The 14890-nt window shown below is 38.3% G+C and overlaps 2 protein-coding genes and 1 long non-coding RNA gene across 11 annotated transcripts in view; 1 reads left to right on the plus strand and 2 right to left on the minus strand.

The window, feature by feature from the left end:
• The window catches only part of carm1 (coactivator-associated arginine methyltransferase 1), a 28243-nt gene extending 27392 nt beyond the window's left edge, over positions 1-851 (minus strand). For 3 of the 6 annotated variants that reach the window (XM_017725004.2, XM_037544855.1, XM_017725008.2), the window contains exon 1: positions 606-851. In XM_017725004.2, coding sequence (XP_017580493.1) covers positions 606-747 — 142 coding nt within the window. In that variant the 5' untranslated portion in view covers positions 748-851. The remainder of the gene's footprint in view (positions 1-605) is intronic. The other 3 variants (XM_017725007.2, XM_017725006.2, XM_017725005.2) reach the window with 2 other exon arrangements.
• LOC119265143 lies at positions 311-10616 on the plus strand. Its single transcript, XR_005131425.1, has 3 exons — positions 311-365; positions 9677-9837; positions 10494-10616. It is a non-coding gene; the product is annotated as an uncharacterized LOC119265143 (long non-coding RNA).
• On the minus strand, positions 3867-14531 carry si:dkey-204f11.64 (uncharacterized protein LOC100537752 homolog). 4 transcript variants are annotated; one of them, XM_017725015.2, is made up of 3 exons: positions 14339-14531; positions 10527-10672; positions 3867-4441 (listed from the first exon to the last, which is right to left on the minus strand). In XM_017725015.2, exons 1-2 carry the CDS (start codon positions 14423-14425, stop codon positions 10547-10549), a joined length of 213 nt encoding a protein of 70 aa, XP_017580504.1. In that variant the 5' UTR covers positions 14426-14531; the 3' UTR covers positions 3867-4441; positions 10527-10546. The 4 variants fall into 4 exon arrangements, with proteins under 4 accessions (XP_017580504.1, XP_017580502.1, XP_017580503.1 ...); XM_017725013.2 differs by having other exon boundaries at positions 10546-10672; positions 14339-14530; XM_017725014.2 differs by lacking the exon at positions 3867-4441 and adding an exon at positions 6692-6875.
• Positions 14532-14890: the final 359 nt, after the last annotated feature.

The raw sequence follows: 14890 nt of genomic DNA on the forward strand, positions 1-14890 counted from the left end.
CATGCTAAGCTAACAGTCCACTCGCTTTGTTGTCCAAGGCGCCGAAGTTGAGCTCAAGTTGTGTTTTTTGGGCGCTGTTGTCCAAAATACGCCGCAGCTAGTTTAATATCTCGACATATGAAACTTCTGACACTTTGCTGGACATGGTAGTGCTGCAGCTAGCTAGCTATAAGACGAAGCTGGAGTCAGCGTCTTGTTCAAATCTTCCCGTTCCACCTTAAGTGGCGCAGCAGTTACATGCTGGCGCCTCATGCGCCACAATATAACTGCTTCCTCGTTTAAGGTGGACCGGAATAATTCGAACAAGAAGCTGGCGAACAAGCTGCCACACTTCCAACGTGGTGAAGTAAACAGCGCCTTGTCTGGTACGTCTGAAGTAGCACTCACAGCCGTGATAAATGCCACAGATTTCTACAACTACATCTCTGTTAAAAAACACAAACTCGAGTTTTTAACTGCAACAACCGCGAACATGTAAACCCAACTATTAAACGCTGCATTCGCTCTAGCCTGGTTAGCATGAGCGTTAGCGTTAGCCGGCGGCTAAGGCTAAGCGTGCCGGACACAAAGGCTGGAAAAATAAACCACCGAACGCGCTCACTCACTGTTGGAGAGGTTTAAGAGGGCCGCGTCCTGTGTGGTTTTCACCTCCAGCCGCAGAGGCTGCTGCTCGGAGTGCCGCTGGATGTCTCCTTTCGCATCCCCAATGGAGAGGAGCCGCACGCCGGGGAACACGGACACCGCCATCTTCAAGCTCGGGGGGGAAGAGAGCAGCAGCAGCAGCAGCAGCAGCAGCGAACACGCAACCGCTCCGATACGATCCGATCCGATCTCCCGCGGACTCGGCGGCGAAAGCAGGCCGGGCTCATTAGCGCCTCCGTTCGGGCAACGCGTGTATCTCACACTCTAAAAAAAAAGGCTGTTAAAGTAAAGACAATGATTCTATCTAGAACCATATGTTCTATATAGAGCCATTTCAAGCTTAAATGGTTCGCTGCACGGTGAAATGATTTTTCAGATTTACATATACAACGTCTATATAATTCTATATAATGGTACATAATATAATTCTATATAATGTACTATCTATATAATTCTATACAATGCTAGAACATGAACCATTGACATTACTAAGGAACCCTTGAAGAACCATCTTTTTAAGTGTTTATAGTTCCAAGTTTGATATTGTAACAACAGCAGAACCCTTTTTGGTGCTATATGGAACAATTTTCAAGCAGGTTCTATATAGATCCATACATATATGGTTCTATATAGAACCCACTTTGGTGCTATATGGAACAATTTTCCATATAAATTTGGCCACGCACGAGACGAGATGATTAAGTCATGGCCACGACTTAGGGAATGAGATCAAGGCTTACTAAGTCATGGTCATGCATTAGGATCTCCTTCCCACGCTTTACGAAGTCGTGGCCACGACTTAATCATCTCATTCCCATGCCTTACTCGCTTTACTAAGTCATGCTTTACTAAGCATGATCTGTATTTATACAGGATGTCACCAGCGGGGCTCCGTACAATCCCATCAGTCTGAAGACACATTTCCCCACGCAGTTAAGCGTGGAAATGGTTCTATATAGATCCACTGTCTTTACTAAGGAACCACTGAGGAGAAGCCCTTTTTAAGAGCGTATGAAATTCTTGTCAGAGGTTGATTTAGAAAAACTGAAACAAAAGAATAAAACACAAAGTAGAAAAATAAAAATAAATAAATAACAATATACAACAGTTAGTTCCGGCCACTTAAGTTACTTCGCCGTAACATCACACCGTATCACTCCGCTGAGACGCCGTTGCTAAGCAACGAGTTTGTACCTATTACTTTGGGCATAAACAGAAAATAGACTCTTTTAAGATCACTTTTGAGCGACTATGAAGATAAGACGACACTAAATTCCCAAACTGTCGTCACCGCTGAGCAGCTTTTCAGTCGGCAGCTGTGACAGATGAACAGCTGAACAGAAATGAGCCCAGTACCATTTGCCAAACGTGTCTGATCTTCAGAGTCGGACCAAATCAGACTGAGCCATGAAACTGACCCAATAAAAAACAGTAAAGCTGCTCAGTGGTGACGACAGTTTGGGAATTTGGTGTAAGGAGCTGGAGAACGAACTGCCGGCTGAGCAGCGAGTGGGCGGAGCTCGTTACTCTGACGTAGCAGCAAGCTGCTCGTTAAGGAGCTATAATTAGGAGGAAGGAACTGAACATTAAAACATATTAAACGCCAGTTTATTCATTTCTTACTGTATTTATTTAACTGCTGTATTAAAGCAACAGAACACTCGAGGTCGTGTGTCATCGCGAATAACATCACGGCTGTGAGGATCTATGGCGACCAAATCACAGCCGTGATGTTACTCCGCGATAACGCACGACCTCGAGTGTTCTGCTTTAATACAGCAGTTAAATAAATAGTTCTATTGCTCGAATAAGCCGCTTGCACAAGAAAGGAAGAAAAAAATAATAATAATTGAAAGATGCAGATGAAACTGAACTAACAACCGCGCACCCGAGGAGAAAATCAAGCTCCACTTTTGCTTCAGATCCGAAAAAACAACAACACAGTCATCTTTCAACTGTGAGAAGATAATTCAGCACCATGGGTCTGAAAGGATGTGTAGCTGCTAAGAAGCCTCACTGAGAAAAGGAGACGGGCACGTCAAACAAAGAAGCTGCTGGTGTTCTCAGAACAGTGGACTGACCAATGCAAATAATGTCGCATAAAAGTCCATAAAAACTTCACATTACTACAAAAGCATTTATATACTGTTGTATGCACAGGTTTTGGTGCCCCTGGTCAAATTATGCTTAGTTGATTAACACATCCTACAGAGAAACACACTTCAGCACATTTTAATGCACAATTACTGCTTATTTTCTGAATTCAACATATCGCCGTTGACCTCGTATCTCCAAAAGGGCAACTTTACAGGAGAAGGAAAAAAACTACTTGATCTTTAATGCAAGTCAATGGAACCAGACGTCTTTCCAAGTCATTTTAGGCCATTTCCTTTGGTCCATTCATCATGAAATTTACAAACGGTGTAAAGCACAACAGGCATTTTCAAAATATGTCAAAAACTGGAAAATGATAAAAATTGGAGATACAAGGTTTTATTCCGACAGCAACAATATTATAAAATATGACATATTTAAAATTTTATGCTTTATTTTTTTCCAGTATGTTAAACTTGGCGATAGCTTTATTGTTCAGGATACATTTTAAAGCCCCGCCTCTAGTTTTTAAGGCTCTAAATGACTTTAAAGCACTGCGTACACCAGAGTGTCTATGTTCCAGCACGTGACCTTAGATCTGCAGACACTGACCTTCTTTAAAATATAGAAAACAGACACGTTCAGTTACTCTGCTTCTAAACTGTGGAACTCAATTCCACCTTTAATTAGACGGTCAAGCCCAGTGCTCACTTTTAAGAAGCATCTAAAAACGCTCTTAATTTAGTGTTTAATTAAAACTCTACGCCTCATGGCGTTTACCTTTTAATGTGGTCCGTATCATTTTCTTATGACTAAATGAGCACGCATCATTTCTAGTATTACTGTTACGCTTTGTCACCTGTCTGTAAAGAACTTCAAACTGCCACCAGCATAAAAAGTGCTATATAAATAAAAGAATGATAAAACAGTAAGTGTGCACTAAAATTTGCATAAAAATAGATCTCTGTAGAGGATGTGTTTACCTAATTTTACTTAAAAAGTCAACAAAACATGTCATTTGACTAGAGGTGTTCACACTTTTGGCTACACCTACACCAGCCCTGCGGATCTGAGCATTGAGTCATCTGCCGTCACTCGTTATACTAAAAAATACTTAATGCACGAAAACGTCATTGTGAAATAACTTTATTGGAAATGTGCATCCACAACATATATCATAGGTGCGTGTGTATTTTAAGGCACTGAGCAGCTGATGGTTTACAGTGTATTTAAAGAAGATGGAAACTACATAAAACCTGTTCAGTAAACACATTACAGGATAATACAATAATAATCATTTTCTGTCCTTCCAGTAACGTCTTTATATAAACCCAATTATGTATTTCATGTAGGCTTGCATAACACAGACAAACACATGTGGTCATGATATGAGTGGGTGTGGGTCTGTGGAAAGTTTATTCGGTGTTAAGCAGGGATTTCTGTGGTTTTCCGAGTGCATATTTGCCGTTATAGGTAGGAACGCTTAGCTTTAATGCTGTAGGCGTCCTACTAAACGAAATACATTGTAGTGCTGCCACGCTTGGTTGTGATATATGACAGGTGTCAGAATGGCATATATTATACATTTTAACTCAGTGGAAAAGGCTTTTAAATGTCTTTCTTCATTTTTCGTCTTCATTTTCTTGGCACTATATGTAGAATTTCTGCAAACTCTAAAACAATACAAAATGAACCGACATCTTCGCTGTGGAGGAGAAAAAAAAACAAAGAAAAAAGTACCTCATTTAGTATTCAGAGTGCTGAAATACACAAAAACATAGATTTTACTTGGATTTAACTCAAATGTGTACATCATTTCCACAGAAGTAAAACATATAATATCAGTACTGTGCAAAAAGTCAGACGCCACCCTTCCAGTCAAAATGGCTATTGAATTAAAAAAAAAAAAAATGTAGAGATCGAGAAAATGGGTCTCCTAACAACCGTGCAAGACCTGACAGACCACCAGAGCTGTCCCCCTCAGACAAACACAGCTTCGAGAGAAAGTGCAGGCAACGTCTAAGACTGAATTTTGAAGGTGTGGAAAAATATCCCTGCTGATTTCTTTGGAAAACTGAAAGCGAGAGTTCCAAAACGCACTTCGTCATGTTCTTCATAACGTTCATATTTCATAAGCTCTATTCAGAAGCTGGGCGTCGTGTGAGGCTGTAGCTCTTCTCTCCAATCTAATAGACGATGATGTCATTTTAAACCCTTATAATAAAAGAACCTGAACTTTGTTTTTCTACTGAAGTGAGGGCAAGCACCCTACACTATACCAATAAGAGTCCTTGGGCAAGACTCCTAACGCCACCTTGGCCTGCCTGTGTAAAACTTACAAATTGTAAGTCGCTCTGGATAAGAGCGTCAGCCAAATGACATAAATGTAAAATGTGATGTGTAGATCATAAAACATGTTGTTAATTTGAGGGGAGCTTTTACAAAAATAAAAATTGACATTTATTTCATGCAGTTACTGAATAATTTGCTTCCGATTTGGTCACAGAAATTCAGACGGACAAACCAAAACATACCCTGAAGAATAAGAGGTATATGTTTCCTGCTTTTGTGCTCATGCTGAAAAATCAATCACTTGTACTTAATGGCCATTTTGACTGGAAATTAAATAAATGAAGGGGTCACCGACTTAACAGTACTGTATATCTAATATTTAATCCCATGGGAATAATGTATACAACTGACGTATATTCAAAGCATAAGTTCTTTTCAGTGTTTAAACCTTAGCAATAAAATCCCTGTTTCACTGTCAGTCAACAAAGGATCTACAAGCAGGACTAAATAACAGGGTTTTCTATTGGGCATCTGCTGTTGTTGCTGATAACTGGCTCTTCCAATTGGCTTGACTGCATTCTTGGCAAAATACAGAATAGCACTGGCTGATCAACATCAGTTTAGCCAACTTCAGTTAGATAAACTGGCTAATTTTGGCACTTTTTAAACTGACCTAAAAGTCAAAATATTACACATATCTCCTTTAAATGGACTGTAAAGGGTTAGAGTTTCATTACATGTATGACATTAATATTTTAAGTAGATCTGACTCCCCCCCCCCAAATTGAATGTGTGACAAAGCCGTCATCTGTCCAATGAATTTGATTGACATTTGAAAAATAAAAAGACAAGAGAATGCAAATTTGTTGAAAGAAAGTACGGATATTCAGTGTTTGGAATAAAAGGCCTGAGAATTGTGTGTTTCATCTGTCTTCCTGTCACGCTAGAGCTTTTAGGACTCAAACTGCCCTCTTTTTACAGTAAATGATACGATACTTAAAACTGAATCATTTAAAAGGGCCCATCTAAAGTCTTGATATACGATGTAAAAGTTTCAAAACATATGGAAATTAACCAGCAAAAACAGCCTGATTTGAATCCATTGTTTGTGATGTCATAACCCAGCTCATTTGCATACATCTGCCTATTCAGTTTACAGGTTAGCCATGCCCATTCAAGCCAAAGTTATAAGGAGCGTTTTGGTGCGATTTTTAAACAAGGCACAAAATATGTCAGCCAATCAGAACGTAGCTCGTTTACATATCGCTACTATCGGAACAAAACCTTGTATCTCTGTTTTTACCATTTTTGATTTTTTGACATTCTTAAAAGGCGAGTTGCCCTTTATATTGTGTGTAAACTTCATCATGAATGGACAAAAGAAACGACCCAAAATGACTTGGAGAAACGTCTGGTTCCATTGACTTACATTAAAAGTAAAGTAGGTTTTTTCCTTCTCCTGTAAAGTTACAATTTAAGAGTTACAATGTTTTCTTCCGACAACAAAGATATATCAGTTTTAAAGGCACAGTAATAGAACAGGCTGTTTAATTCTAAAAGAGGCTGGGGAAAATGTCATGTAAAAATGAAAATGACATAAAAAAAAAAAAACAACAACTGTCATAAGTGGATCCCAGTATGGAAAAATAAATTACAAGAAAAATGATGTATATGAGCCCTTTAAAGTGAAATTATAATACATAGAATTTTAACTGCAAAGCTTCAGTAGCGTCTCCCACAAAAAAGAAAAAAGGTCAGTGTAAATGTGCAGGTAGTGTCTATCCAGCGATGAGTGTCACTCCTGAAGTGAAGGAAGAACGGGAACGAGCTTTTAAAGCCTTCTTCATCTTTATACATTCAGAGAGGGAAAAGAAGAAAAAGAGAGGGGTTTTTTTACAGTTACAGTCCAATAACAGATGTAATATAGAGAAGTAGCAGAATTAAAAACATGATGATCATCATCATCATCATGCACACTGAATCACTGCTGATTCATCAATAAGGTGTGTTTTAATTGATTTTTGTAATCTAATAATAGTGACCACTCTAGATAGACAGTCAAGCAGACAGACAATCGCTAAGAAAAGCTGGGTGCAGTGGCAAAATCACTGGACATGCAATACTGTGCAAAAGTCAGAGACCACTCTTCACCTCATTTCCAGTAAAAACAGCCATTAAGTACAAGTTAAAACATTTCAGCATGGGGAAAATAGCAGAAAACACATTTAATAGAAAAATACTCAAAACCCTCCATAAAACAAAACTGTTTTTTTAATCTAGCTTCCCCTCCATTCAGGAGACTTGCGTTCATCTACTTTTCCACACTTCTAAAGTTCAGTCTTAGAAGTTGGTTAAATTTTCCGCTTCTCACAATCCGAGTAATCTCAAACACATTTAGAGATGATGAGGTCTGGACTCCGGGGTGGTCAGTCACCAGAAAACGTTTTTTTTTTGGTCCATTTCCTTTTCTCAATGAGGCTTCTTCACAGCTACACGTCCTTTCAGACCCATAGCACGGAGTCGTCTTCTCACAGTGGAAGGATGGACAGAAACACCTGAGGAGGTTTTCACGTCTGAAGCTTGATTTTCTGCTCTCCCTCAAAGATGAAAGCTTTAAATGCTGTTTATCTGATGGGGACAGTTTTGATGGTCTCCCATCTTCTGTGTCTCTTTTGATCACTTTTTAAATCTTTTTTTAATTTTTAATTGTAATCTTGCATCTAATCTCCTTGAAAATATGAAACGAATTCATGAAAAATGTGCACGTGATGGCTGTTGTGACTGAGAATAAATGAGATGAAGGGTGGTGTCTGATGTGCACAGGACATGTACACATAAAAAAACGATGTAAAATGCAAAGACAACATTAAATCAAAGCATTCACCTTTTATGGTGGGATGTAAACAACTAGGGCATCCTCAGGCATCCTCAAGTTAAATGAAATACTTTTAAAGACTATTTTAATGCCGCATCAGGTGTAACTTAGGCCCAATCCCATTTCACCCCTTGGCCCTAAGACTTAGCCCTATCCCTCCGTTTTGCACGTTCATGGAGGGGTAGGATGAAGTGTTGGGGCTATTTGGCCCTTCAAATGGAGATTTATCAGAGGTGCACTACAAACGGAGGGTTATGAGAAAATTCCCAGAATGCTATGTGAATCATCGGCAAGATGGTTGTACAAGCGACCGAAGACACATAAATGTAAATATTTTTCTGTTTAAACGCCGCTGTACTGTAAGAACCATTATAATAGGGTTTTATGGTAATTCCCTTCATAACACACATAAAAATCACCAGTAATGCTCTGATGTCTTGGTCGTAAAGATATACCAAAGATAAAAATTGGATTAAAAACTAAAATAAAATGCAAGCTCAACAGCAAGTAACATCAACAACCCCCTATTCAATGTCTGCCAGATTAGAAATATTTAATATAAAGTGAATAAATATCGGTCTTTGTCTTAAAATCTATCACCAAATAAATTTCAATGTAAAACAACACTTTAATTCTATTATTTTTTTTTTAATTTGTAAAACATAAATGTAAAGTCCCACAGAAAAAAAAAAAAAAGTGATGTGCCTATGATGATAATTTGATTATGAACTATGAGTTGTGAGTCCAAATGCAAATTCTGCCCTATTACTCATAAGAGATCAGGTGTGTGGATTCATGTGCTGTGCTGTCTGTAAATAACTTTCTACTTTCCTATAAGAACGAACACCGGGGGGGGGGGTAAACTGGGACTTGTCCAGATGATAATACATAACTACAAAATGACAACATAACCTCAGACAGTACTGGATGGTATGGCCAGGAATTAGAATTTCTGATGGTTTTGTCATCTGTGTGTCCAAACGAAACCGTTTTAGATGCTTAAGTTAACCTATTTGTGTAGGTTAACAGTGGTTTATGATTCTGGGATGTCCCATCGACATTTACTATGAACCACTTACCAACCAAAGTAACTTACAAAACCACAGCTCAATGTTTATTGTCTGAATTTCTACAAGGCTTCTTATTCATTCAATTCCGTTCAATTTCAATTTTCCATTCCACCTTAAATGGAGCAGCAGTTATACCCTGGCGCTTGTAGAGATGCCTAAATGTAACTACGCCAGCATTTAAGGTGCAACAAGAAATTCAAATCAGAAGCCAACTTTAGCTCCGTTAAATTCTCATATTACTTGTCTCGTGCGTTCCATACGTCCTGTTTACCCCACACATCAACATGCGTTCTTGGCGATCGGGTCTTATTCAAATTTCACGTAACAGCCAGATGTAAACACTCCGATGACCCATGGCGAGCGGATTAAGATTCGGAACTGGTCAGAGATGAACTTCGACAAAATTTAATGTGTGCTCGCTGTCTGTCTATAATTACGTAAGTGGAGATGTGTCGGCTCAGCGCTGACTAGCAGGAGGACAGAATAAATGTGTGTGTTTATATGCACTTAATAATCTGTTCACAATATTATTTCTGCAGGTATCTGATTATTCAAGTGGTCATGTAAACAGCACAGTCCAATTTCTTAGACTGGAGTAAGGAAGCACTAAAAATGCGATTAAGGAAACTGATAAAGAGGCTGGATTTTAGCTCGGTAGTCAGATTTCTCAGTGCATGTGAACTCTTACTCTGATTTCTTTCAGATTTCTCAGTCTGCACATGTGCGAAAACAGATGGTGGTAGCAGAAATAAGTGAGCAGCGTTGTCGTGAGATGCCAGCTTTTGGTGCAACACTGAAACCAAATACATGCTTGACAAAACGAAGGATTTAAATCTTCTGGGTGATTCATGTTCATATTTTCAGGTAAAGTGGTTTTTAAAAAATTGGGTTTTTAACATCACGTCTTCTTCTATGAGTTTAATGGCTGGCTGCAAAACAGAAAACCAATTACTGCCTGACTTATGTAGACCTGGAATTTCCCCACTGTCTGATTACTCAAGTGCATGTGAATCTGCTTTTCTGCAGTTCTCGCATTATTAAGTGCATGACAATGAACTCATAGAAATGAAGGAGGGAGGATATGCAGGCACATGAATCTGCAGGTATTTGAGGGACTTTTCAGTGATGCTAACTTGTGCTACTAACGACAGGCTTGTTGTCTGCTGGACAGTGTTGACAAGCGCACCATCACACCATGCACAAGGCATTGAATATGGTTGAGATGTATTTGTTATCACCCTAAAAAGTCTAAAAGGTTCATCTCATCTGGTCAAAATGGGGACGCATTTTAGTGAAAAGTGTAAATGGAATCCGCACTTCGGACGTCTGGTTCCCATCACCACCACAGCAATTCTGACGCAGCTTTTCTAGAGCGGTGCATTTCACATCCAACCACTCTGAATGACTTTGCTTATATCTTAATGGTTTAGTTATGCAGAAATGAAAAAGGTGGGATTCCCCTGTAACTGTTATGTGATTACAGTATTTAACCTGTAATGCATTTCATTGCCTTGTTACAGGAAAAAGTGATTACACGTTTTGTAACACGTTACCTCTAGCACTGGTCATTACCTCAGAAGAGTTCACAGGATTTTGGGGGCCGGAATGGATTGTCACTGGACGGGACCCCCATAAGCAGCGGGTCTTTATGGGCATTTTGCAAGCAAAAAGTCTTCAGGTCAGCTGCCGCCTGGGAAACCTAACAACATTAAGGAACAAAAACAAAGACAAATACAATAACTTTCAAAAGTTTGGAACCATGAGGCACATTAATAATAAATTATTTTATTCAGTGATCACTTATACAGTGACAGAAATACTGTAAGCTACACCAGCAGGAATTTTAAGATGTTTTATTGAAGATTTAAAGTGCTTTAGGAACAGGTCATTTATCATAATTCATTTAAAAGCACTGTGTTGAAATCTGATCACCACGAGAAAACTCTTTTGTTTAGAATGTAATTATCGATATAATTCATATGAAAATGTCTACAGCTCAGTCCACCGTTCTGGGCACAACAAAACACAGTAACATCACAACAGAATTGTTTTATATGTGTATTTTCAACGTAAATTAGCTACATATTATGGAGACCTCATAGCCCTTCAATAGTAATCTCCATTTTTGTCAATTTCTGTTTTTTTCCATAATTTATTACGCTGACTTCCATTACAAGAACACAAGGTTTTGCCTCAGCAGCATTTCTATGTATTTTATTTATTTATATACTGGGCAAAGATCAGCGTCATTTATTCAATTTCCTGACAAAATGACCATTAAGTTCAAAAACCAAGTAACCATTTGTTACATTATGTGTATGTATATGTGTGTGTGTGTGTGTGTATATATATATATATATATATATATATATGAGAATGAGAGCTGTTGTCAGAACATATAAAATGTGTGTATATATATATATATATATTTCATATATACTTACACATATTGAAATATATTTTAATACATATATTGTGTGTGCAATATATATATATATATATATATATATATATATATATATATATATATATATATATATATATATATACACACACACACACACAGTAAATATATATATATATATATATATATATATATATATATATATATATATATATATATATATATATACACACACACACACACACACACACACACACACACACAGTATATATATATATATATCGCGCTGTCAGAACAAAACCTTGTATCTCCATTCTGCCAATTGTATTTTCTATTGTTATAGGTATTTTATTTATTTCCAATTTGTATTTGTACTTAAGTTTATCATCACTTTTTAATTATACTGCTTTGTGTGGAGTAGAGAGAAAAGGACGGGTCTTTAGGGAAAAGGGTGTAGGAAACCAAACAAGGAGTTGTGTTTAATTCATTTATACTACACAGTGTTGTCCTTGTTGAACATTGCAAAAATAATAACGCGAATGTTCAAAAACCAAGTAATCCACTCAATCTAACAGAAATATGCTTGTCTCTACATTTACTGTGTGCAGTCTTTGCCTTATCCCAACCTCATTCAGTGATATTGAGGTCTGGACTCTGGGGTGGTCAGTCTATTCTCACAGCTTTTACTGTTTATCTGTTCATTTAATTAAACTGTATTGGAAACTCTTGTTTTACCACTCAATAAAAAGTCGTCCTGTAATTAATGACTGTTTTGTCTGGATATTAAAAGAACGACGCGGGTCTCTGACTTCTGTACGGTGCTGTATGCGTCATCATTTTGATTAAAACAGGAAAAAGGAGGAACTGGTTTTGGAGCTTCCTTAATGTTACACTTTTAGCCGTCTCTTCCCGCAGGGAAAAGCATGTGTCCACATGGTCTCTAATTAGGATTTGGCCTTTAGCAGCCAACAATCCTCGCACTGTCACACGGTTTACAATCAACAAAGAGCTTCTCTGTTCGGGGCACAAGCTCACACTCACTCTCACCACAGCTCACTAACATCACCATGTAAAGCTCAGAGCGAGAGTGACTAGAGCAGCCTGGACTAAAACCACACCGTATGAACTAAAACCTTATCTTTCTCACTTATTCTCACCTGAAGTTTTTTTTTCTCTTTAATTCAATAAGATGAAGCAGCCTAAAACGGGAACTCTTGAATTTTGGTGTCACATAATACAGATTCGTTTAGCTCACAAGAAAACACTAATAAACAATATTCTGTCTGATTTATACTCACTATGGAGTTGTATTACTTTACATACTAAGCACAGAACTTTTTCCTCTTGGTTATTTCCATATCTTGTGGGGTTGCATTTGCATATTACATTCATTTCCAAGCAAAAGAAAACTTAAATGATAAAAATATATATATTTTTTTTTAAGTTTTAGCTTGTATTGGAGGTTTATACACCACCAATTAGCACGGTGCTGCACTACGCTGTAAAAAATTATGTGTTAAATAACAACACATTAACTTTCGTGTTATAAAAGCAACCCAGACTGTGTTACCCATAACTGGGTACAGACATATTTCAATACACTGCATTAAAATGAACACAAAATGAGTAACTGCATGTCTGACCCATTACAATCTAATCTTAATCTCAAAAATGACACACCGTCGCCTAGAAACATGGACAATAGATATCATTTTAGGATTAAAACACAACTCAGCACGATGGAGTGATGACTTAAGGATGCTGTTTGTACCTCCTGGGGTGGAATTAGGTTAGTGATTCTGGGGTTTTAGGCAAGGGGCAGGAATAAGACCCTCTAAAGGCACATATTTAATGTAGTAAACGAGGGGCATGACTCTAGACTTAAGCATTAAGCATATATATCTAATATTTCTCATTCTGAGACGGTTGTAAAAATATTGTTACTTAACTAGCTTATTTAATCAAGTGATACCATCACTACATGGGCAGATAATTTGGTTGTTTGAAGAACATTATCTGCCAATATTGAGGAATAGGTTGGGGCAGAGTAACACAGAAGGAATTAGTAACTTAAATTTATGACTTATGTTTATAGAACAACATGGGATAGTCCATTAGAAATATGGCCGGGGGTGACGCTGCTTTAAAACGACTGAAAATATTTGACACAGCCGCAAATAAAAGCTCTTTTAAAAACGTATACATGGATATAAGAATGTGGTATTTAACATAAACTTGCAGTATATCTATTTGTATTTTCCTGGAGCCCTGGGCTCACGGGGGCCCAAGGTGGCTCCCTACCTTGGTCCAGTGCAAAGACCGCCACCGATGCTAACTGGTGTCGATAAGCTTCCATTACTTGTTAGCCACATTAGCCTCAATTTAACACCAACGAGGCAACTTCAAACACCAAACGTGTCCTGACTGACCGACTAAATTTGACATAGGGGGTAAAACTGAAACCATGTGATTTTTCGAAGAAATACTCCTTTAAAAGTTTGTCTGATAACGTTGAGGCGAATGTACAGGCGCTAACGTTAGGTTCGCAGTTTCGAGGGGCTAACAGTTAGCGAGCTAACACTCCTAATTAACATTATCCGTCTAATTTGAACTAAAATAAAAGAATATCCTGGTAAATAAAAAGGCATTTCTGCAGAAACCGACACTGTGGTGCCTTAAAAAGCTTCAGCTTCTGGTTTGACCACTGTACAACAAGTTAGTCCAGTCACGCCCTCGAGGACAAGGCTGAAGTTAACGTCTTATTCTCCAGCTTCTTTATTTCCCCATTCCACCTTAAACTGTGCCTGGGGGCAGAATGTAACTGCTGTAGTTAGCATTTAATGAAGAATGGGAAAATTTAAATAAGAATGACTTCAGCTTCGTGCCTCGAAGTCGGTCAGGCAATAGTTTCCCCTCTCTCTCTCTCTCTCTTCTGAAGCTTCGTTTGTTTTCTCTCCCTACCTTTATCCGGCGGACGCTGGCCTCCAGCCGCAGTTGTTTTACGGCTTTTTGGGCGATAACCAAACTGCTTGCGCTGTTGTTTGACATCTCTGGCTGACAGGGAATGCTCCGAGCTAAACAGTGATTAAAATAAAAAAGGGACGAAAGAAAAGGCTCATCTCCGCCCCCTCTTCAGACTAACTTTTCCTTCTGCAAGTACGGGCGCGTCTCAAATCGAGCCCTAGTGCCCTACGTAGTGAATCTCTAGTCATGAAGGGAAAGTGAGGGGGCACAAAATGAATAGGTTAATATGGCGAATTTGAGTAAAATCATAGTTTGTAAATGCATAATCATTTTTATACAGAGGAGTCTGTACTGAACACAGAACAGAATAGTTTCACACCGCTGTTATGTTTTTGAGCAATTTCACACAATTATAGGACTTAAGGTGCCTCATGACCTTTATTCAGCCAGTGCAACGAATCACCGCACAGTAGCAGTAATGCCAACCAATCAGCACTCAGTAGCAGTAATGCTAGCCAATCAGCACTCAGTAGCAGTAATGCTAGCCAA

The sequence above is a fragment of the Pygocentrus nattereri genome, chromosome 14, assembly GCF_015220715.1.
Source record: "Pygocentrus nattereri isolate fPygNat1 chromosome 14, fPygNat1.pri, whole genome shotgun sequence".
Lineage (NCBI taxonomy): Eukaryota > Metazoa > Chordata > Actinopteri > Characiformes > Serrasalmidae > Pygocentrus > Pygocentrus nattereri.

What these genes read in the sequence shown, in the direction of transcription:
- si:dkey-204f11.64 (XM_017725015.2), bottom strand. Translation starts at nt 14,425, where the DNA reads ATGTCAAACAACAGCGCAAGCAGTTTGGTTATCGCCCAAAAAGCCGTA. An exon ending in CCAGCGTCCGCCGGATAAAG is followed by an intron (nt 10,673 to 14,338) that starts GTAGGGAGAGAA and finishes TAATGTTGTTAG; the next exon opens with GTTTCCCAGGCGGCAGCTGA.